Source organism: Oncorhynchus nerka, linkage group LG12, assembly GCF_034236695.1.
Source record: "Oncorhynchus nerka isolate Pitt River linkage group LG12, Oner_Uvic_2.0, whole genome shotgun sequence".
NCBI classification, from domain to species: domain Eukaryota; kingdom Metazoa; phylum Chordata; class Actinopteri; order Salmoniformes; family Salmonidae; genus Oncorhynchus; species Oncorhynchus nerka.
In genome coordinates, this window is record NC_088407.1 from 89,922,600 (window position 1) to 89,949,241 (window position 26,642).

At 44.2% G+C, this 26,642-nt stretch overlaps 1 protein-coding gene across 1 annotated transcript in view; it reads left to right on the top strand.

The window, feature by feature from the left end:
• Window positions 1-3,311: 3,311 nt before the first annotated feature.
• The window catches only part of marc1 (mitochondrial amidoxime reducing component 1), a 45,918-nt gene continuing 22,587 nt past the window's right edge, over window positions 3,312-26,642 (top strand). Inside the window, exons 1-4 of the mRNA XM_065025950.1 lie at window positions 3,312-3,645; window positions 12,536-12,706; window positions 14,833-14,998; window positions 20,571-20,711. Coding sequence (XP_064882022.1) covers window positions 3,395-3,645; window positions 12,536-12,706; window positions 14,833-14,998; window positions 20,571-20,711 — 729 coding nt within the window. The 5' untranslated portion in view covers window positions 3,312-3,394. The remainder of the gene's footprint in view (window positions 3,646-12,535; window positions 12,707-14,832; window positions 14,999-20,570; window positions 20,712-26,642) is intronic.

The following is a 26,642-nucleotide window of genomic DNA, read 5'->3' on the forward strand; positions in this document are numbered from 1 at the left end:
GGCTGGTAGCACTGCTGGCTGGTAGCACCGTAGCTGGTAGCACTGCTGGCTGGTAGCTAGCTACTGCTACTTGCATACTGATGTTAGCAATGCAAATTGAACTGGACATAAAAATACAGTTTTAAAACCAAGAAAACATCATGTCAAGTATTTTGTACTAGTTCCAGTACATGGGTACAATCAGAGTTCCAGTACATGGATACAATCAGAGTTCCAGTACATAGATACAATCAGAGGTACAGTACATGGATACAATCAGAGTTCCAGTACATGGATACAATCAGAGTTCCAGTACATGGATACAATCAGAGTTCCAGTACATAGATACAATCAGAGGTACAGTACATGGATACAATCAGAGTTCCAGTACATGGGTACAATCAGAAGCAGCCAACAAATGATTTTTTGCCTCTTTCACTTTTTATTTTCAACAAGCATTTATTTTGGCATTCCTTGTTGCTTGTAGTCTTACCTGGTACCCAGGCTACTGTGATTACTTACAGCAGGCGTACAGTACAGCAGTGACCAGTTTAGGTTTTGCCTGGTAATCAGGTTTGCTTGCCATTTCAACATCAAGCCAAATAGAGAGACCTGGCTGTGTGCCTTACACTCTGCCTTTAGCCATTAAACCAATCGTGCAGTCCCAAATGGCACCTTATTCCCTATATAGTGCACTTATTTAGGCTTCCATAGGGCTTCAATAGGGCTCTGGTCAAAAAGTAGTGTACTATGTAGGGCATAGGGTGTCCATTCTCTGGTCCAAAAGTAGTGTACTATGTAGGGCATAGGGTGCCCATTCTCTGGTCCAAAAGTAGTGTACTATATAGGGCATAGGGTGCCCATTCTCTGGTCAAAAGTAGCTTGGGAAGCACTCCCGCACAAAACAGCAACAGAAGGAGGATCCATTTAACAAATCCCCGTATTGCCTCCCTATGAAGAGAGCATCTGCTGTTTTCTGCTTGGCCACAGACTTTGGTATTCATGTCAAAGACAGAAATAGTTTCCCTGGGAAGGTCAGACATGACATCATCACAGGAAGTCTTCTCATCATCACTGTCTTGACCATATTAGGTATTTTCTTCTTCGCTACTTGTATTAAAGAGTATAAACCAGGGATGTTCTCTGTTTAGTGAGTCCTCCAGATCAGAGGCAGTAGGGATGACCAGAGATGTTCTCTGTTTAGTGAGTCCATCAGATCAGAGGCAGTAGGGATGACCAGGGATGTTCTCTGTTTAGTGAGTCCACCAGATCAGAGGCAGTAGGGAGGACCAGGGATGTTCTCTGTTTAGTGAGACCATATCACCTCCACCCTACCTGACACCCTAGACCCACTCCAAAAGGCTTACTGCCCCAATAGGTCCACAGACGACGCAATCGCAACCACACTGCACACTGCCCTATCCCATCTGGACAAGAGGAATACCTATGTAAGAATGCTGTTCATCGATTACAGCTCAGCATTTAACACCATAGTACCCTCCAAACTCGTCATCAAGCTCAAGACCCTGGGTCTCGACCCCGCCTTGTGCAACTGGGTACTGGACTTCCTGACGGGCCGCCCCCAGGTGGTGAGGGTAGGTAACATCTCCAGCCCGCTGATCCTCAACACTGGGGCCCCACATGGGTGCGTTCTGAGCCCTTTCCTGTACTCCCTGTTCACCCACGACTGTGTGGCCATGCGCTCCTCCAACTCAATCGTCAAGTTTGCAGACGACACTACAGTGGTAGGCTTGATTACCAACAACGACGAGACGGCCTACAGGGAGCCCTCGGAGTGTGGTGTCAGGAAAATAACCTCAGACTCAACGTCAACAAAACAAAGGAGATGATTGTGGACTTCAGGAAACAGCAGAGGGAACACCCCCCTATCCACATCGACAGGACAGTAGTGGAGAGGGTAGTAAGTTTCAAGTTCCTTGGCGTACACATCACGGACAAACTGAATTGGTCCACCCACACAGACAGCGTCGTGAAGAAGGCGCAGCAGCACCTCTTCAACCTCAGGAGGCTGAAGAAATTTGGCTGGTCACCAAAAACACTTACAAACTTCTACAGATGCACAATCGAGAGCATCCTGTCAGGCTGTATCACCGCCTGGTACGGCAACTGCTCCGCCCACAACCGTAAGGCTCTCCAGAGGGTAGTGAGGTCTGCACAACGCATCACCGGGGGCAAACTACCTGCCCTCCAGGACACCTACACCACCTGATGTCACAGGAAGGCCATAAAGATCATCAAGGACAACAACAATCCGAGCCACTGCCTGTTCACCCCTCTATCATCCAGAAGGCGAGGTCAGTACAGGTTCATCAAAGCAGGGACCGAGAGACTGAAAAACAGCTTCTATCTCAAAGCCATCAGACTGTTAAACAGCCACCACTAACATTGAGTGGCTGTTGCCAACATACTGACTCAATGTAACAGTATAACTTTAGACTGTCCCCTCGCCCATACCCGGGCGCAAACCAGGGACCCTCTGCACACATCACCAACAGTCAACCCCGAAGCATCGTTACCCATCGCTCCACAAAAGCCACGGCCCTTGCAGAGCAAGGGGAACTACTACTTCAAGGTCTCAGAGCAAGTGACGTCACCGATTGAAACGCTATTTAGCGCGCACCGCTAACTAAGCTAGCCGTTTCACATCCGTTACATGGGCCAACTGACTCAACTCCAGCCACTTTAATAATGGGAATTGATGGAAATTGATGTAAAAAATGTATCACTAGCCACTTTAAACAATGCCACTTAATATAATGTTTACATACCCTACATTATTCATCTCATATGTATATACTGTACCCTATATCATCTACTGCATCTTTATGTAATACATGCATCACTAGCCACTTTAAACTATGCCACTTTGTTTACATACCCTACATTACTCATCTCATATGTATATACTGTACTCAATACCATCTACTGCATCTTGCCTATGCCGCTCTGTACCATCACTCATTCATATATCTTTATGTACATATTCTTTATCCCTTTACACTTGTGCGTATAAGGTAGTCGTTTTGGAATTGTTAGTTAGATTACTCGTTGGTTATTACTGCATTGTCGGAACTAGAAGCACAAGCATTTCGCTACACTCGCATTAACATCTGCATGTGACAAATAAAAAATTATTGGATTTGACTTTAAAGTATTTTTTACTTAAGTACTTTACACCACTGTGTATATGTAGAATTATTGTGGACAAATTGGCCAGCAAATAATGTTGTAATAAAAAGCTGATAGTCTTCCAACTTCAGCACCTTCAATAAGGTCAGGACCCAGGAACTAGTCCTGTTTATCTGACGTCATCATAGAACAGCCCCTTCATTAACAAGTTCAATGCGAAACAATCTCTGGTTCAATGTCCATCTGAGCCGTTTGAAAAGTAAAGATGTACTTTAGAGAAGTGTTAATTAATGCGTTCACAGAGAATAGGAAAGCCCTGCTGTTAGCTGGAGGTGCTGGTCTTACTGTTGTCGGACTGGGACTTGGGTATAAGTATTTTCTCAAGCCGGAGAAAGTTGTCCGTGTGGGAGTTGTGTCACAGCTGCTCATTCACCCACTGAAATCGGGGAAAGCCGTGTCCGTGGCCCTCGCAGAATGTCAACAGATTGGTTTGAAGTGCGGTGAACTACAAGATCGGTCAGTAGCATTTATTTTCATAACTATAAATGAATGTTATTGAGTTTAGGCTAATGTTGGCCGAGCCCGCTTGAATTGGTGACACATGTTGATTCGTGTTAGTGATTATCAATGATTTATAGGCGTCAGTACTAATTTTACCCACCGTTATGACCACAGATCAGAAATGAGAGAATGGCCATTACAGTTCTCTATTTGACTGTGTATTGACTCCAAACGCACAGGCCAGTCTGACCGTAGTCTGACCGTAGCCTACGCCAGATAACTGATAAAACAATCACAGCTACTTAATCACTGTCAGGACATGAAAAGAGAGCGAACAATGCCAGCATGGCAATGTAGCAGATATCCAGTGTCCAGCGCCCTGCCATTAAATACATGTAATTTTGTCCTTGAAACATTTTAATTGATACTGCACAATTCTATTAATTCCTATGGGGGAGTGCCAATATGGCCCGACCAGAGGCTTCAAAGCCTCTCAAAGTCCAATACATGTAGCATCAGCAATCCAGGGTTGATTATCATTGATGATTATCATGTTGAACAAATTGCATGTTCACCACGACAACAAATTGCACGTTTGTCTGTTTTTGAATCAGGAGGTCCCCAAGTGTCATCATCCAAACTTGTCAGGAAGGTTGTGGTTGGCTCTAACCACCCAGCGTTGCCAGGTCAGGCAAACATTTCTAAAACCAATGACCAATGAAATGCTGCCCACAAGGCATAAAAACGAGCCCAATTATTTTATTTTCTCAGCAAGAGGAGTTGACATATTTTATACAATAAACCCCCTTTTCCCACAACGTTATCGAGCCATTTAAGAATGAATATCATAGTAACTTGTAACAACTTTAGCAGCAAATATTGTGTTTCCTCAAAATAATGATTATTGCAAGCTATGAAATTGACATAATAAAGGAATTTCAATATGTGGCAAAATAATATAATTTGCCCTTATTAAACTCGCCAGATCATTCCCCATCAATGGATGTCCGTTTAACTCGTTCGACTGCTGTGATTAAGCTATACGTCACAAGGGGGGTGTGGTATATTGCCAACATTCCACGGCTAAGAGCTGTTTTTTTAAAGCATGACGCTACGCGGGGTGCGTGGATACAGCGGTTAAGCGTTGGTATATTGGCCGTATATCACTAACCCCCGGGGTGCCTTATTGCTATTCTGAACTGGTTACCAACGCAATTAGTAGTAAAACTAAATGTTTTGTCATACCTGTGGTATATGATCTAATATACCACGGCTTTCAGCCAATCAGCATTCAGGGCTCTAACCAGGTTTATAATTGTAAATAAATCGCCTTTGCGCACGTGGATAGCTATAGATAAATCCGACAGGAGAGACTGAGTGAAGAAAGTTGGATAGAGGACCTCAATCTCTGAGCAAGAAACACTTGGATGAACGTAAAAAAAACGAATGTTGGGCCTTTTTTTCTGGCAATTGTGCCGTTATTATGTGCCAGATGTTAAGACTACAAACCGTTATAAAATGGCCCATTTGTGAGATTGACTTGTCATTTCAATAGACATAGACTACAGTCTAAAATCTGGGTTTATGATTGTAATTCAGTTTTGCCATGGTTTTGAGTAGATAGCAGGTAGCCTATAGCCCCTGATAGGTCTACATCTAATGTCAGATAACCTACAGTAACCTAGACAAGATGTAGACAAGAACGATTTAGCAGCTTACATGAATAGTGAGGCGATGTTGATGTAGGAAATGCTTTGTTTCCCCAATAGCCTGCAGGAATAGGCTACAGAGGATGGGGGTGGGGTCATCATTTAAATCCCTGAATAAAATATTAATAATATATTATATATATATATTCAATGTGTTTCAATGGGCTAATAGCAGTAAGGACGATCTGTTATTCAATGTGTTGCTATGGGCTAATAGCAGTAAGGACTATCTGTTATTCAATGTGTTTCTATGGGTTAATAGCAGTAAGGACTATCTGTTATTCAATGTGTTTCTATGGGCTAATAGCAGTAAGGACTATCTGTTATTCAATGTGTTTCTATGGGCTAATAGCAGTAAGGACTATCTGTTATTCAATGTGTTTCTATGGGCTAATAGCAGTAAGGACTATCTGTTATTCAATGTGTTTCTAATAGCAGTAAGGACTATCTGTTATTCAATGTGTTTCTATGGGCTAATAGCAGTAAGGACTATCTGTTATTCAATGTGTTTCTATTGGCTAATAGCAGTAAGGACTCTGTTATTCAATGTGTTTCTATTGGCTAATAGCAGTAAGGACTCTGTTATTCAATGTGTTTCTATGGGCTAATAGCAGTAAGGACTGTCTGTTATTCAATGTGTTTCTATTGGCTAATAGCAGTAAGGACTATCTGTTATTCAATGTGTTTCTATGGGCTAATAGCAGTAAGGACTGTCTGTTATTCAATGTGTTTCTATTGGCTAATAGCAGTAAGGACTATCTGTTATTCAATGTGTTTCTATGGGCTATTAGCAGTAAGGACTATCTGTTATTCAATGTGTTTCTATGGGCTAATAGCAGTAAGGACTGTCTGTTAGTCAATGTGTTTCTATTGGCTAATAGCAGTAAGGACTATCTGTTATTCAATGTGTTTCTATGGGTTAATAGCAGTAAGGACTGTCTGTTATTCAATGTGTTTCTATGGGCTAATAGCAGTAAGGACTATCTGTTATTCAATGTGTTTCTATGGGCTAATAGCAGTAAGGACTGTCTGTTATTCAATGTGTTTCTATTGGCTAATAGCAGTAAGGACTGTCTGTTATTCAATGTGTTTCTATTGGCTAATAGCAGTAAGGACTATCTGTTATTCAATGTGTTTCTATTGGCTAATAGCAGTGAGGATTATCTGTTATTCAGTGTGTTTCTATGGGCTAATAGCAGTAAGGACTATCTGTTATTCAATGTGTTTCTATTGGCTAAAAGCAGTAAGGACTATCTGTTATTCAATGTGTTTCTATTGGCTAATAGCAGTAAGGACGATCTGTTATTCAATGTGTTTCTATTGGCTAATAGCAGTAAGGACGATCTGTTATTCAATGTGTTTCTATTGGCTAATAGCAGTAAGGACTATCTGTTATTCAATGTGTTTCTATTGGCTAATAGCAGTAAGGACTATCTGTTATTCAATGTGTTTCTATTGGCTAATAGCAGTAAGGACTATCTGTTATTCAATGTGTTTCTATGGGCTAATAGCAGTAAGGACGATCTGTTATTCAATGTGTTTCTATGGGCTAATAGCAGTAAGGACTATCTGTTATTCAATGTGTTTCTATTGGCTAATAGCAGTAAGGACTGTGTTATTTCATGTAGTGAATCTGTTAAATGTGTTTCTATTGGCTAATAGCAGTAATGCTAAATTCAATGTTTCATTTTTATTTATTTATTTATTTCACCTTTATTTAACCAGGTAAGCAAGTTGAGAACAAGTTCTCATTTACAATTGCGACCTGGCCAAGATAAAGCAAAGCAGTTCGACACATACAACGACACAGAGTTACACATGGAGTAAAACAAACATACAGTCAATAATACAGTATAAACAAGTCTATATACAATGTGAGCAAATTAGGTGAGAAGGGGGAGGTAAAGGCAAAAAAGGCCATGGTGGCAAAGTAAATACAATATAGCAAGTAAAACACTGGAATGGTAGATTTGCAATGGAAGAATGTGCAAAGTAGAAATAAAAATAATGGGGTGCAAAGGAGCAAAATAAATAAATAAATTAAATACAGTTGGGAAAGAGGTAGTTGTTTGGGCTAAATTATAGGTGGGCTATGTACAGGTGCAGTAATCTGTAAGATGCTCTGACAGTTGGTGCTTAAAGCTAGTGAGGGAGATAAGTGTTGCCAGTTTCAGAGATTTTTGTAGTTCGTTCCAGTCATTGGCAGCAGAGAACTGGAAGGAGAGGCGGCCAAAGAAAGAATTGTTTTTTGGGGGGTGACTAGAGAGATATACCTGCTGGAGCGTGTGCTACAGGTGGGAGATGCAAATCATCTGATAAGGTTTTTGTCTTCGTTGACGCCTTAAAGGGTCTTAACATTCAAAGTCAAATAGTCATACCAAGGATCATTTAGCTAACTTAAAACAACTCCATGTGTCAGCTTAGAACTTCATTTTTGTAATAATAATAATATGATGTATTTTAATCAAATATATAATTTGAAGAACCAAACATTGTGGCAATTCATATCTTGTAGTACAACTGTACATTACACTTTCATCTCAAGAGAACACATTAAATATTAAAGGATAAATGTTCTCTTACTTAGAAAATAGTCTTAGTTATATAGGTCTAGACAAAATCCCTAACTAACAATACGTATAATGTTATACCATTTCAGTCATTTTAAATGGTAAAGTTGTGTCTTTCTTTATACACAATATCACAACAAATGTTTCCAGTCTGGGAGGTGAACTCGATGAAGACTTCAATCATTTCACTGTGTATTTCAGATCAAATCAAGGCATTAGAATGTTCCAGAATAAAGCTTTACTCTGTAAACACATTGGAGCTGTATTAAGTAACAGACAACAGCTTTACACTGTGAAGACATTGGAGCTGTATTAAGTAACAGACAACAGCTTTACACTGTGAAGACATTGGAGCTGTATTTACAGAGAAGACATTGGAGCTGTATTAAGTAACAGACAACTGCTTTACACATTGGAGCTGTATTAAGTAACAGATGGCTGCTTTACACTGTGAAGACATTGGAGCTGTATTAAGTAACAGACAACAGCTTTACACTGTGAAGACATTGGAGCTGTATTAAGTAACAGACAACAGCTTTACAACAGATGTAACAGCAGCTTTACACTGTGAAGACATTGGAGCTGTATTAAGTAACAGACAACAGCTTTACACTGTGACATTGGAGCATTAAGTAACAGGAGCTGTATTAAGTAACAGACAACAGCTTTACACTGTGAACACATTGGAGCTGTATTAAGTAACAGACAGCTTGCAACAGCTTTACACTGTGAAGACATTGGAGCTGTATTGTAACAGACAACAGCTTTACACTGTAAGACATTGGAGCTGTAACAGACAACAGCTTTACACTGTGAAGACATTGGAGCTGTATTAAGTAACAGACAACAGCTTTACACTGTGTAACAGACATTGGAGCTGTATTAAGTAACAGACAACAGCTTTACACTGTGAAGTAACATTGGAGCTGTATTAAGTAACAGACAACAGACAACAGCTTTACACTTTACACTGTGAACACATTGGAGCTGTATTAAGTAACAGACATACACTGCTGTATTAAGTAACAGACAAAGCTTTACTGTAAGACACTGACAGAGCTGTATTAAGTAACAGACAACAGCTTTTGTGAAGACATTGGAGCTGTATTAAGTAACAGACAGACAACAGCTTTACACTGTGAAGACATTGGAGCTGTATTAAGTAACAGACAACAGCTTTACACTGTGAAGACATTGGAGCTGTATTAAGTAACAGACAACAGCTTTACACTGTGAACACATTGGAGCTGTATTAAGTAACAGACAACAGCTTTACACTGTGAAGACATTGGAGTAACAGACAACAGCTTTACACTGTAAGTAACAGACAACAGCTTTACACTGTAAACACATTGGAGCTGTATTAAGTAAACAGACAACAGCTTTACTCTGTAAACACATTGGCTGTATTAAGTAACAGACAACAGCTTTACACTGTGAACACATTGGAGCTGTATTAAGTAACAGATTACACTGTGAAGACAAGCAGTAACAGACAACAGCTTTACACTGTGAACACATTGGAGCTGTATTAAGTAACAGACAACAGCTTTACACTGTGAAGACATTGGAGCTGTATTAAGTAACAGACAACAGCTTTACATTGGAGCTGTAACAGACAACAGCTTTACATTGGACAGCTGTATTAAGTAACAGACAACAGCTTTACACTGTGAAGACATTGGAGCTGTATTAAGTAACAGACAACAGCTTTACACTGTGAACACATTGGAGCTGTATTAAGTAACAGAGCTTTACACTGAACACATTATGCTTTAAGTAACAGATGGCTGCTTTACACTGTGAAGACATTGGAGCTGTATTAAGTAACAGACAACAGCTTTACACTGTGAAGACATTGGAGCTGTATTAAGTAACAGACAACAGCTTTACACTGTGAAGACATTGGAGCTGTATTAAGTAACAGACAACAGCTTTACACTGTGAACACATTGGAGCTGTATTGTGAAACATTGGAGCTGTATTGGAAGTAACAGATGAGCAACAGCTTTACACTGTGAAGACATTGGAGCTGTATTAAGTAACAGACAACAGCTTTTTACACTGTGAAGACATTGGAGCTGTATTAAGTAACAGACAACAGCTTTACACTGTGAACAGACAACAGCTTTTGTGAACACATTGGAGCTGTATTAAGTAACAGATGGCTGCTTTACACTGTGAAGACATTGGAGCTGTATTAAGTAACAGACAACAGCTTTACACTGTGAAGACATTGGAGCTGTATTAAGTAACAGACAACAGCTTTACACTGTGAAGACATTGGAGCTGTATTGTAACAGACAACAGCTTTACACTGTGAACACATTGGAGCTGTATTAAGTAACAGATGGCTGCTTTACACTGTGAAGACATTGGAGCTGTATTAAGTAACAGATGGAGCTAACAGACAACAGCTTTACACTGTACATTGGAGCTGTATTAAGTAACAGATGGCTGCTTTACACTGTGAAGACATTGGAGCTGTATTAAGTAACAGACAACAGCTTTACACTGTGAAGACATTGGAGCTTTACACTGTGAAGACATTGGAGCTGTATTAAGTAACAGACAACAACAGCTTTACACTGTAAAAAGCTTTAAGTAACAGATGGCTGCTTTACACATTGGAGCTGTTTTAACAGATGGCTGCTTTACACTGTGAAGACATTGGAGCTGTATTAAGTAACAGACAACAGCTTTACTCTTGGTTTTTGCTCTGACATGCACTGTCAACTGTGGGACCTTATATAGACAGGTGTGTACCTTTCCAAATCATGTCCAATTAATTTAATTTACCACAGGTAAATCAAGTTGTAGAAACATCTCAAGGATGCTCAAGTGCACCTTCACGTTTACACCAGAGATCTGAATATAATGACAGATGCTCATGTCTCCGCCGAAAGGCGACGAGCTTCTTGTCTTTTTTTCTTTCTCTCTTCTGCACATTTTATGGCCTTTTATTGTCCCCCAGCACAAGGTGCACCTGTGTAATGATCATGCTGTTTAATCAGCTTCTTGATATACCGCATCTGTCAGGGTGGATGGATGATCTTGGCAAAGGGAGAAATGCTCACTAACAGGGATGTAAACAAATTTGTGCAGAAATTTTGAAATAAATCAGCTTTTTGTCCGTTTGGAACATTTGTGGGATCTTTTATTTCAGCTCGTGAAACATGAGACCGACACTTTACCTGTTGCGTTTATATTCAGTGGACAGTACCAGGCAACAGTTAGGACACACCTACTCATTCCAGGGTTTTTCTTTAATTGTACTATTTTCTACATTGTAGAATAATAGTGAAGACATTCAAACTATGAAATAACACATATGGAATCATGTAGTAACCAAAAAAAAAGTGTTAAAGAAATCAAAATATATTTGAGATTCTTCAAAGTAGCCACCCTCTGCCTCGATGACAGCTTTAACCAATCGGGAGGCCTCGATGACAGCTTTAACCAATCGGGAGGCCCCGTGGACACTTATTCTATCGTCTTCAAACTTGCGTGTTTTGTTAAGATGAATTACCATATTCTGAAGGTGATTTCTGTCATTCTGGTCTAAAGTAGTGCCCTATTCCCTATGGGCCCTGGTCTAAAGTAGTGCCCTATTCCTTATGGGCCCTGGTCTAAAGTAGTGCCCTATTCCCTATGGGCCCTGGTCTAAAGTAGTGCCCTATTCCCTATGGGTCCTGGTCTAAAGTAGTGCCCTATTCCCTATGGGTCCTGGTCTAAAGTAGTGCCATATTCCCTATGGGCCCTGGTCAAAAATAGTGCCCTATTCCCTATGGGCCCTGGTCTAAAGTAGTGCCCTATTCCCTATGGGCCCTGGTCTAAAGTAGTGCCCTATTCCCTATGGGTCCTGGTCTAAAGTAGAGCCCTATTCCCTATGGGCCCTGGTCTAAAGTAGTGCCCTACACCTTATGGGCCCTGGTCTAAAGTAGTGCCCTAATCATGGATATGGGTCCTGGTCTAAAGTAGTGCCCTATTCCCTATGGGTCCTGGTCTAAAGTAGAGCCCTATTCCCTATGGGTCCTGGTCTAAAGTAGTGCCCTATTCCCTATGGGACCTGGTCTAAAGTAGTGCCCTATTCCCTATGGGTCCTGGTCTAAAGTAGTGCCCTATTCCCTATGGGTCCTGGTCTAAAGTAGTGCCCTATTCCCTATGGGTCCGGGTCTAAAGTAGTGCCCTATCCCCTATGGGCCCTGGTCTAAAGTAGTGCCCTATTCCCTACGGGGTGGATGCCCTAATCATGGATATGGGTCCTGTTACAAGTCCTTAAATGTCCTGTAAATTAAAATGCTGCAGTTCAAAGGAAGTGGAGAACGCTGCTCTGTTTTGTGCCTGTCGTACACAGCTACTGGAAGATGAAATGCACTTTAAAAAAAATCTTTATTTAACGAGGCAAGTCAGTTAAGAACAAATTCTTACTTTCAATGACAGCCTAGGAACAGTGGGTTAAACTGCCTGTTCAGGGGCAGAACGACAGATTTGTACCTTGTCAGCTCGAGGGTTTGAACTTGCAACCTTCCGGTTACTAGTCCAACACTCTAACCACTAGGCTACCCTGCCGCCCCACTAACTAACTGTAAGTCAGCCCCTGGATAATGCTGTGTTTGTCTGCAGGCACTGGCTGGTGATCACTGAGGATGGTCATTTCGTGACGGGCAGACAGGAGCCTCGTCTTGTTCTGGTATCTCTGACCAGTGAGGGGGGGCAGACGTGTCTGAACGGACCAGACATGGAGGAGCTCAGGTTCCCCCTACTGCAGCCCGACAACCCTGTCATTGACTGCAGGTATGTGTTACTAATGACATGCCACTGGGCTTTGAGTAAAGCCAGTGTGTCTGTGTATGTGGATGACTCAACACTATAGACGTCAGCTATCACAGCGACTGAAATGACTGCAGCACTCAACAAAGAGTTGCAGTTAGTTTCAGAGTGGGTGGCAAGGAATAAGTTAGTCCTAACTATTAAAAATGCGTTGTATTTGGTACAAATCATTCACTAAACCTTAAAACTCAACTAAATCTTGTAATGAATAATGTAGAAATTGAGCAAGTTGAGGAGACTAAACTGCTTGGAGTAACACTAGATTGTAAACTGTCATGGTCAAAACATATTGATACAACAGTAGCTAAGATGGGGAGAAGTCTGTCCATAATAAAGCTCTGCTCTACCTTCTTAACAACACTATCAACAAGGCAGGTCCTACAGGCCCTAGTTTCTACCTTCTTAACAACACTATCAACAAGGCAGGTCCTACAGGCCCTAGTCTCTACCTTTTTAACAACACTATCAACAAGGCAGGTCCTACAGGCCTAGTTTCTACCTTCTTAACAGCACTATCAACAAGGCAGGTCCTACAGGCCCTAGTTTCTACCTTCTTAACAACACTATCAACAAGGCAGGTCCTACAGGCCCTAGTTTCTACCTTCTTAACAACACTATCAACAAGGCAGGTCCTACAGGCCCTAGTTTCTACCTTCTTAACAACACTATCAACAAGGCAGGTCCTACAGGCCCTAGTTTCTACCTTCTTAACAACACTATCAACAAGGCAGGTCCTACAGGCCCTAGTTTCTACCTTCTTAACAACACTATCAACAAGGCAGGTCCTACAGGTCCTAGTTTCTACCTTCTTAACAACACTATCAACAAGGCAGGTCCTACAGGCCCTAGTTTCTACCTTCTTAACAGCACTATCAACAAGGCAGGTCCTACAGGCCCTAGTTTCTACCTTCTTAACAGCACTATCAACAAGGCAGGTCCAACAGGCACGAGTTTTGTCACACCTTATGGAACAGCAGGGACTGTGAAGCAACACAAACATTGGTACAGACACACGATAACATACACACACGTACACATGGATTTTGTGGCCTGTTGGCACACACTTAATGTGTTGTGAAATCTCTTGTGACATTTACATTTACATTTAAGTCATTTAGAAAGTGTCTTAACCCTTCTGTCTGTGTCAGCAGGAAGTGTCTTAACCCTTCTGTCTGTGTCAGCAGAAAGTGTCTTAACCCTTCTGTCTGTGTCAGCAGGAAGTGTCTTAACCCTTCTGTCTGTGTCAGCAGGAAGTGTCTTAACCCTTCTGTCTGTGTCAGCAGGAAGTGTCTTAACCCTTCTGTCTGTGTCAGCAGGAAGTGTCTTAACCCTTCTGTCTGTGTCAGCAGGAAGTGTCTTAACCCTTCTGTCTGTGTCAGCAGGAAGTGTCTTAATCCTTTTGTCTGTGTCAGCAGGAAGTGTCTTAACTCTTCTGTCTGTGTCAGCAGGAAGTGTCTTAACCCTTCTGTCTGTGTCAGCAGGAAGTATCTTAACCCTTCTGTCTGTGTCAGCAGGAAGTGTCTTAACCCTTCTGTCTGTGTCACCAGGAAGTGTCTTAACCCTTCTGTCTGTGTCACCAGGAAGTGTCTTAACCCTTCTGTCTGTGTCACCAGGAAGTGTCTTAACCCTTCTGTCTGTCAGCAGGAACTTAACCCTTCTGTCTGTGTCAGCAGGAAGTGTCTTAACCCTTCTGTCTGTGTCAGCAGGAAGTGTCTTAACCCTTTTGTCTATGTCAGCAGGAAGTGTCTTAACCCTTTTGTCTCTTAACCCTTCTGCTTCTGTCTGTGTCACCAGGAAGTGTCTTAACCCTTCTGTCTGTGTCAGCAGGAAGTGTCTTAACCCTTCTGTCTGTGTCAGCAGGAAGTGTCTTAACCCTTCTGTCTGTGTCAGCAGGAAGTGTCTTAACCCTTTTGTCTATGTCAGCAGGAAGTGTCTTAACCCTTTTGTCTGTGTCAGCAGGAAGTGTCTTAACCCTTTTGTCTGTGTCAGCAGGAAGTGTCTTAACCCTTTTGTCTGTGTCAGCAGGAAGTGTCTTAACCCTTCTGTCTGTGTCAGCAGGAAGTGTCTTAACCCTTCTGTCTGTGTCCCAGAGTGTTTAGTACAGACATCCAGGGCAGGGACTGTGGAGATGAGGCGTCTAGCTGGTTGACCCGCTACCTGGGGGCAGGTAAAACCTATCGCCTGGTGCACTTTGAACCCCACATGACACACAGGAGATCAGCGGATAGCGAGCCTGTCTTTCCTCGCAATGAAAAGGTAACAGCTCAGTTGGTGGATAGATTTTAATATATTTGATCATTCAAAGTAGTAGGCTGCTCCAGCCAGAGAGAAAATTGCAAACATTAAAGTGATCAAGGACAAAGGTTTGTTTGTCTTAATACCTTAGTTACCACTTTATGACTTAGTTGACGGGTAGCCCCTGTGTCCAAGAACACCAAGGTAACCTGTCTAAATTACTATGGCCCCGTAGCACTCACCTCTGTAGCCATGAAGTGCTTTGAAAGGCTGGTCATGGGTCACATCGACACCATCATCCCAGAAAGCCTAGACCCACTCCAATTCACAGATCCACAGATGACGCAATCTCTATTGCACTCCACACCTGGACAAGAGGAACACCTACAGTATGTGAGAATGCTGTTCATTGACGACAGCTCAGCTTTCAACACCATAGTGCCCACAAAGCTCATCACTAATCTCAGGACCCTGGGACTAAACACCTCCCTCTGCAACTGGATCCTGAATTTCCTGACGGGCCGCCCCCAGGTGGTGAGGGTAGGCAACAGCACATCCGCCACGCTGATCATCAACACTGGAGCTCCCCAGGGGTGCGTGCTTAGTCCCCTCCTCTACTCCCTGTTCACCCACGACTGAGTGTCCACATCACTAAGGAATTAACATGGTCCACACAGTCCAATACAGTCGTGAAGACACAAAAACACATTTCCCCCTCAGTGTGACGGACGTTACTACTATACAGGAGAGACATTTGAACGTAAAAAAGTTGATTTGATCAAAATGTGCCTTAATAACAAACCTGTATGTAATTTGTACATATGTGAAATCACTAAACTGTTTAGACACAGAGAAAATACAGAATCTCGCCTAGCCATGATTGGTTGAGATAATAAGGGGGCTGGGACATTCAGGAGAAAGAGTGTCCATTCGGTCACTCAAAGATTCTCTGTCAAATGGCACTTCCTGGTCTCTGTTACCATGGATATTTGAAAGATCCAAGTTTCTGAAGTCAAAGCATCTTATGATATAGGACTAGATTTTTTTATTTTACCTTTATTTAACTAGGCAAGTCTTATTTTCAATGTTGGTCTAGGAACAGTGGGTTAACTGGTCTAGGAACGGTGGGTTAACTGCCTTGTTCAGGGGAACAGTGGGTTAACTGCCTTGTTCAGGGGAACAGTGGGTTAACTGCCTTGTTCAGGGGAACAGTGGGTTAACTGCCTTGTTCAGGGGAACAGTGGGTTAACTGCCTTGTTCAGGGGAACAGTGGGTTAACTGCCTTGTTCAAGGGCAGAACGACAGATTTGTACCTTGTCAGCTCAGGGATTCGATCTACACTCTAACCACTAGGCTACCTGCCGCCTCTACACTCTAACCACTAGGCTACCTGCCTCCTCTACACTCTAACCACTAGGCTACCTGCCGCCTCTACACTCTAACCACTAGGCTACCTGCCGCCTCTACACTCTAACCACTAGACTACCTGCCTCCTCTACACTCTAACCACTAGACTACCTGCCTCCTCTACACTCTAACCACTAGGCTACCTGCCTCCTCTACACTCTAACCACTAGGCTACCTGCCGCCTCTACACTCTAACCACTAGGCTACCTGCCTCCTCTACACTCTAACCACTAGGCTACCTGCCTCCTCTACACTCTAACCACTAGGCTACCTGCCACCTCTACACTCTAACCACTAGGCTACCTGCCTCCTCTACACTCTAACCACTAGGCTACCTGCCACCTCTACACTCTAACCACTAGGCTACCTGCCACCTCTACACTCTAACCACTAGACTACCTGCCTCCTCTACACTCTAACCACTAGGCTACCTGCCTCCTCTACACTCTAACCACTAGGCTACCTGCCACCTCTACACTCTAACCACTAGGCTACCTGCCACCTCTACACTCTAACCACTAGGCTACCTGCCTCCTCTACACTCTAACCACTAGGCTACCTGCCACCTCTACACTCTAACCACTAGTCTACCTGCCACCTCTACACTCTAACCAGTAGGCTACCTTCCTCCTCTATACTCTAACCACTAGGCTACCTGCCACCTCTACACTCTAACCACTAGGCTACCTGCCACCTCTACACTCTAACCACTAGGCTACGCTTCTGCCCCGAACCAAGATCTCGATAGGGTTTTTACCTTTTTGCCTTTGTGTTTGCTGACTTTAAAAAAATATAATTGTAGGCTACAATGGGCGTAAACAAAGAACAGCACTAGCTGTTCAATGTGAAAGGATATCTTTATTATTACAACAAGAGACCATGTTAATGCCGTATATGGGTTCCCTAGTGGGGTAACTTGGTGAGATAATGTTCAGAGAATCCATTTTTTTTGCAATTTAGTGAAAGTATTTTTCTAAATATATTTCCCAAAGATTAGTGTAGAGCAAGTGTGAAAATCACAGCAAAATGTTTGCATGCCTTTTTTTGTCCTGAATTAGATTCTAAGAGTATCAACTTTTAAAGTTACATCACTTCCTCATGTTTCTCTCAAGACACAAGAGGCAGATGGTTGGAGTCTTACAATGTTTATTAATCCAAAAGCGTAGACAAGAGGACGGTCGTGGACAGACTAAAAGATCAAAACCAGTTCAGAGTCCATGAGGTACAGAGTGGCAGACAGGCATGTGGTCAAGGCAGGCAGAAGGGTACAGAGTCCAGAAACAGGCAAGGGTCAAAACCGGGAGGACTAGAAAAAGGAGAATGCAAAAAGCAGGAGAACAGGGAAAAAAGCTGGTTGGACAAACTGGCACAGAGAGACAGTAAACACAGGGATAAATACACTGGCACAGAGAGACAGAAAACACAGGGATAAATACACTGGTACAGAGAGACAGGAAACACAGGGATAAATACACTGGTACAGAGAGACAGGAAACATAGGGATAAATACACTGGCACAGAGAGACAGAAAACACAGGGATAAATACACTGGTACAAGAGAGACAGGAAACACAGGCATAAATACACTGGTAGAGAGAGACAGGAAACACAGGGATAAATACACTGGTACAGGGAGACAGGAAACACAGGGATAAATACACTGGTACAGAGAGACAGGAAACACAGGGATAAATACACTGGCACAGAGAGACAGGAAACACAGGGATAAATACACTGGCACAGAGAGACAGGAAACACAGGGATAAATACACTGGAACAGAGAGACAGGGAACACAGGGATAAATACACTGGCACAGAGAGACAGAAAACACAGGGATAAATACACTGGTACAGAGAGACAGGAAACACAGGGATAAATACACTGGAACAGAGAGACAGGAAACACAGGGATAAATACACTGGTACAGAGAGACAGGAAACACAGGGATAAATACACGAACAGAGAGACAGAAAACACAGGGATAAATACACTGGTACAGAGAGACAGGAAACACAGGGATAAATACACTGGTACAGAGAGACAGGAAACACAGGGATAAATACACTGGTACAGAGAGACAGGAAACACAGGGATAAATACACTGGTACAGGGAGACAGAAAACACAGGGATAAATACACTGGAACAGAGAGACAGGAAACACAGGGATAAATACACTGGGGATAATAAGCGACACCTGGAGGGGGTGGAGACAATCACAAGGACAGGTGAAACAGATCAGGGCGTGACAGTTTCCTCCATCTACCGAACATCCATAGAGTACGACCCTACCTCACACAGGAAGTGGAACATCCATAGAGTACGACCCTACCTCACACAGGAAGTGGAACATCCATAGAGTACGACCCTACGTCACACAGGAAGTGGAACATCCATAGAGTACGACCCTACGTCACACAGGAAGTGGAACATCCATAGAGTATGACCCTACGTCACACAGGAAGTGGAACATCCATAGAGTACGACCCTACGTCACACAGGAAGTGGAACATCCATAGAGTATGACCCTACCTCACACAGGAAGTGGAACATCCATAGAGTATGACCCTACCTCACACAGGAAGTGGAACATCCGTATAGAAACTCTGAGTACTTTTATCCAATGTAACATAAAGACTGAAAAGAGACGTTGGGTCACAAATAATATTTTATTGATTTAACTTCCTGGATAAGAAAAGTTTAAATAAAGTCGGACTCTTAGTTTTCTAAACACACACCTGTAATGTCACCTGTATTCCCTACGTGATTAAAGAAACACACCTTTTTACGATATAAATAAGAACCACTTCATGACTGTAAATTGTTTTATTTGTTTCCTGATTTTCTAGTCCTCACGACTGATTTCAGAAGTGATGGGAGTCTTCCGTTGTTTTCACTCCATGTGAGTCTGGGTTCAACAACACAAAGTGCAGCATATTCTAATAGTTGTCAGACTCTGTATCTGTCACGAATAGGATCTGAACCCTGGTCTCCCAGTCAGGAAACCAACCCGACTGTATCTGTCATGGATAGGATCTGAACCCTGGTCTCCCAGTCAGGAAACCAACCCGACTGTATCTGTCATGGATAGGATCTGAACCCTGGTCTCCCAGTCAGGAAACCAACCCGACTGTATCTGTCATGGATAGGATCGGAACCCTGGTCTCCCAGTCAGGAAACCAACCCAACTGTATCTGTCACGAATAGGATCTGAACCCTGGTCTCCCAGTCAGGAAACCAACCCGACTGTATCTGTCATGGATAGGATCTGAACCCTGGTCTCCCAGTCAGGAAACCAACCCGACTGTATCTGTCACGAATAGGATCTGAACCCTGGTCTCCCAGTCAGGAAACCAACCCGACTGTATCTGTCATGGATAGGATCTGAACCCTGGTCTCCCAGTCAGGAAACCAACCCGACTGTATCTGTCATGGATAGGATCTGAACCCTGGTCTCCCAGTCAGGAAACCAACCCGACTGTATCTGTCATGGATAGGATCTGAACCCTGGTCTCCCAGTCAGGAAACCAACCCGACTGTATCTGTCATGGATAGGATCGGAACCCTGGTCTCCCAGTCAGGAAACCAACCCAACTGTATCTGTCACGAATAGGATCTGAACCCTGGTCTCCCAGTCAGGAAACCAACCCGACTGTATCTGTCATGGATAGGATCTGAACCCTGGTCTCCCAGTCAGGAAACCAACCCGACTGTATCTGTCACGAATAGGATCTGAACCCTGGTCTCCCAGTCAGGAAACCAACCCGACTGTATCTGTCATGGATAGGATCTGAACCCTGGTCTCCCAGTCAGGAAACCAACCCGACGTAACCATTAGGCCAAGAGGAAATTCTCTTTTTAGGTCAAGGGTGACACTGAATTTTAAGTCACAGGCAGGGCTATCTCATCATGAGAGCCTGTCCGACTTACCTCAGCTACATCCCTAGGTTGTGTACTCTGACATTTGGTTCTGTCATGTTGTTGTGTACTCTGACATTTGGTTCTGTCATGTTGTTGTGTACTCTAACATTTGGTCCTGTCATGTTGTTGTGTACTCTGACATTTGGTTCTGTCATGTTGTTGTGTACTCTGACATTTGGTTCTGTCATGTTGTTGTGTACTCTGACATTTGGTCCTGTCATGTTGTTGTGTACTCTGACATTTGGTCCTGTCATGTTGTTGTCTAGATAGTGTACAATGACCTTGGCCCTATCATGCTGCTGTCTGAATCCTCTGTGAAGGACCTGAGCAGCAGGCTGGAGAAGGAGGTCACTGTGGCACGGTTCCGACCCAGCATCGTGGTCAGTGATTGTGATGCTTTTGACGAGGTACAGTTTTTTATTGCTTTCAGCTTTATCAACACACACACACATCACACATCAAGCACACGTGCTTTTACACCTGCATTGTTTGCTGTTTGGGGTTTTAGGCTGGGTTTCTGTACAGCACTTTGAGATATCAGCTGATGTACGAAGGGCTATATAAATAAATTTGATTTGATTTGATCAAACACACATCACACATCAAACACACATCACACACACCACACAACACACATCACATAACACACACCACACAACACAACACCACACCACATAACACCACACAACACACCACAACACCACACACCACACCACATCACACCATACCACATCACATAACACCACATCACATAACACCACACCACACATCACACCACACATCACACCACATCACACCACATAACACCACACCACACACCACATCACACCACATCACACCACATAACACCACACATCACACCACACCACATCACACATCACACCACACCACATCACACACATCACACCACACATCACATCACATCACACCACACCCACCACACCACATAACACCACCACACCACATCACACCACACCACATCACACCACATACACACCACCACACCACATCACACACACCACATCACACCACACCACATAACACACACACACCACATAACATCACACACCACATCACACCACATCACACCACATCACACCACACCACATCACACCACACCACATAACACCACACATCACATCACACCACATCACACCACACACCACATCACATCACACACATCACATCACACCACACCACACACCACATCACATCACATCACACCACACATCACACCACATCACACCACACCACACACCACATCACACACATAACACCACACACCACACATCACACCACATCACACACATCACCACACCACACACACCACATCACACCACACCACATAACACCACCACATCACACCACACCACATCACATAACACCACATCACACCACATCACACCACACCACATCACACCACACATCACCACAACACCACATAACACCACACCACATAACACCACATCACACCACATCACACCACATACACACCACATAACACCACATCACACCACACATCACACCACATAACACCACACATCACACCACATAACACCACATCACACCACATAACACCACACATCACACCACACCACACCACACACCACATCACACCACACATCACACCACACCACACCACATCACACCACACCACATAACACCACACACATCACACCACATCACACCACATCACATCACACCACATAACACCACACATCACATAACACCACATAACACCACCACATCACATCACACCACACCACATCACACCACACCACACCACATCACACACCACATCACATAACATCACACCACACCACACCACACCACATCACACACCACATCACACCACACACCACATAACACCACACATCACACCACATAACACCATCACACCACACCACCACATCACACCACATCACACCACATCACACCACATCACACCCACATCACACCACCACATCACACACCACATCACACCACATCACACACATCACACCACATAACACACCACATCACACCACATAACACCACACACACATCACACCACATCACACCACATAACACCACCACACATCACACCACATAACACCACATCACACCACATCACATCACACCCACACCACATAACACCACATCACACATCACACCACACCACACCACATAACACCACACATCACACCACACACATAACACACACATCACACATCACACCACATAACACCACACATCCACCACATAACATAACACCACACCACACATCACACCACATAACACCACACCACATCACACACACCACACCACACCACACCACACCACACATCACACCACACCACACCACACATCACACCACATAACACCACACCACATCACACCACACACCACACCACACACCACATCACACCACACACCACATCACACCACATCACACCACACCACATAACACCACACATCACACCACATAACACCACATCACACCACATAACATCACCACACACCACATCACACCACACACCACATCACACCACACCACATCACACATCACACCACATCACATCACACCACATCACACCACATCACACCACACATCACACCACATCACACATAACACCACATCACATCACACCACACCACATCACACCACACCACACCACACCACACACCACACCACATCACATCACACCACACACACCACATAACACCACATCACACATAACACCACATCACACCACATCACATCACACCACACACACACACACCACATCACACCACACATCACACCACACACATCACATCACACCACACACACACACCACATCACACACACCACATCACACCACACACCACATCACACCACATCACACCACACCACATCACACCACATACCACACCACATCACACCACACCACACCACATCACACCACACACACCACACCACACCACACCACATAACACCACACACCACACCACATCACACCACATCACACATCACACCACATCACACCACACCACATCACACCACATAACACACACATCACACCACATAACACCACATCACATCACACATCACATCACACCACATCACACCACACCACATCACACCACACACACCACACACACCACACATCACACCACATCACACCACATCACACCACATCACATCACACCACATCACACCACACCACATCACACCACACACATCACACCACATCACACCACATAACACCACACCACATCACACCACACACACACCACACATCACACCACATAACACCACACCACATCACACCACATCACACCACACCACACATCACACCACATCACACCACATCACACCACACCACATCACATAACACCACATCACACCACATAACACCACATCACACCACATAACACCACATCACACCACATCACACATCACACACATCACATCACACCACATAACACCACACCACACATCACACCACATAACACCACACATCACACCACACCACATCACACCACACCACATAACACCACACACACCACATCACACCACATAACACCACACCACATCACACCACACCACATCACACCACACACCACATCACCACCACACATCACACCACATCACACCACACATCACACCACACCACATCACACCACACACCACACCACATCACACCACACCACACCACATCACACCACATAACACCACATCACACCACACCACATCACATCACACCACACCACATAACACACCACATCACACCACATCACACCACACACACACACCACACCACACCACACACACATCACACCACACACACACACACCACACCACACCACATCACACACCACATCACACCACATTCACACCACACCACATCACACACACCACATCACACACCACACCACACCACATCACACATCACATAACACCACATCACACATCACACCACAACACACCACATCACACCACATCACACCACACCACATCACACCACATAACACCACATAACACCACATCACACCACATCACACCACATAACACCACATCACACCACATCACACCACACATCACCACATAACACCACACATCACACCACATCACACACACACATAACACCACATCACACCACATAACACCACATCACACACACACCACATCACACCACACACCCACACCACACACCACACCCACACCACATCACACCACACCACATCACCACCACACCACATCACACCACACATCATAACACCACATCACACACACCATCACCACATAACACCACATCACACCACATCACACACACACCACATCACACCACATCACACCACATCACACCACATCACACCACACCACATCACATAACACCACATCACACCACATCACATCACATCACATAACACCACATCACACCACATCACATAACACCACATCACACCCACACCACATAACACCACACATCACACCACATCACACCACACCACACCACACCACACCACATCACACCACACACCACACCACACACACCACATCACATAACACCACACCACATCACACATCACACCACACCACATAACACCACACCACATCACACCACAACCACATCACACACACACACCACCACACCACATCACACACACATAACACCACATCACACCACACCACATAACACCACACATCACACCACATAACATCACCACACACCACATCACACCACACCACACATTACACCACACCACACACACATCACACCACATCACACCACACCACATCACACCACATCACATCACACCACATCACACCACATCACATCACACCACATCACACATCACACCACATCACACCACACCACATCACACCACATAACACCACACATCACACCACATCACATAACACCACATCACATCACACCACATCACACCACACCACACCACATCACACCACATAACACCACATCACACCACATAACACCACACCACATCACACCACATCACACCACATCACATCACATCACATCACATCACATAACACCACATCACACCACATCACACCACATTACACACATCACACCACATCACATAACACCACATCACACCACACCACACCACACCACACCACATCACACCACACCACATCACACCACACCACATCACATAACACCACATCACACCACATCACACCACACATCACACCACACCACATCACACACACACATCACACCACATCACACCACACCACATAACACCACATCACACCACACACCACATCACACATCACACACCACATCACACCACATCACACCACACCACATAACACCACATCACACCACATCACACCACACACCACACATCACATCCACATAACATCACACCACATCACACCACATAACACACACATCACACCACATCACACCACATCACACATCACACCACATAACACCACATCACACCACATCACACACATCACACACCACACCACCACATAACACACATCACACACATAACACCATATCACACCACACATCACACACATCACACCACATAACACCACACCACACACACCACATCACACCACATCACATCATAACACCACATCACACACACATAACACCACACACCACATCACATCACACCACATCACACCCACATCACACCACATAACACCACACCACACACCACATAACACCACACATCACACCACACACACACACATCACATCACACCACATCACATCACACCACATCACACACATACACCATCACACCACATCACACCACATCACACCACATCACACACACACACACATCACACCACATCACACCACACCACATCACATCACATCACATAACACCACATCACACCACACCACATAACACACACCACATCACACCACATAACACCACATCACACCACATCACACCACATACCACACATCACACCACATCACACCACACCACATCACACCACATAACATCACACCACATCACACCACACCACACCACATCACACCACACCACACCACATCACACCACACCACATCACACCACATCACACCACACCACATCACACCACACCACATCACACCACACCACATCACACCACACCACACCACATCACACCACATCACACACACATCACACCACATCACACCACACCACATCACACCACATCACATCACACATCACACCACATCACCACACCACATCACACACACATAACACCACATCACACCACATAACACCACATCACCACACCACATCACACACCACACACACACACACCACATCACCACATCACACCACACCACACATAACACACCACACCACATCACACCACACCACATCACA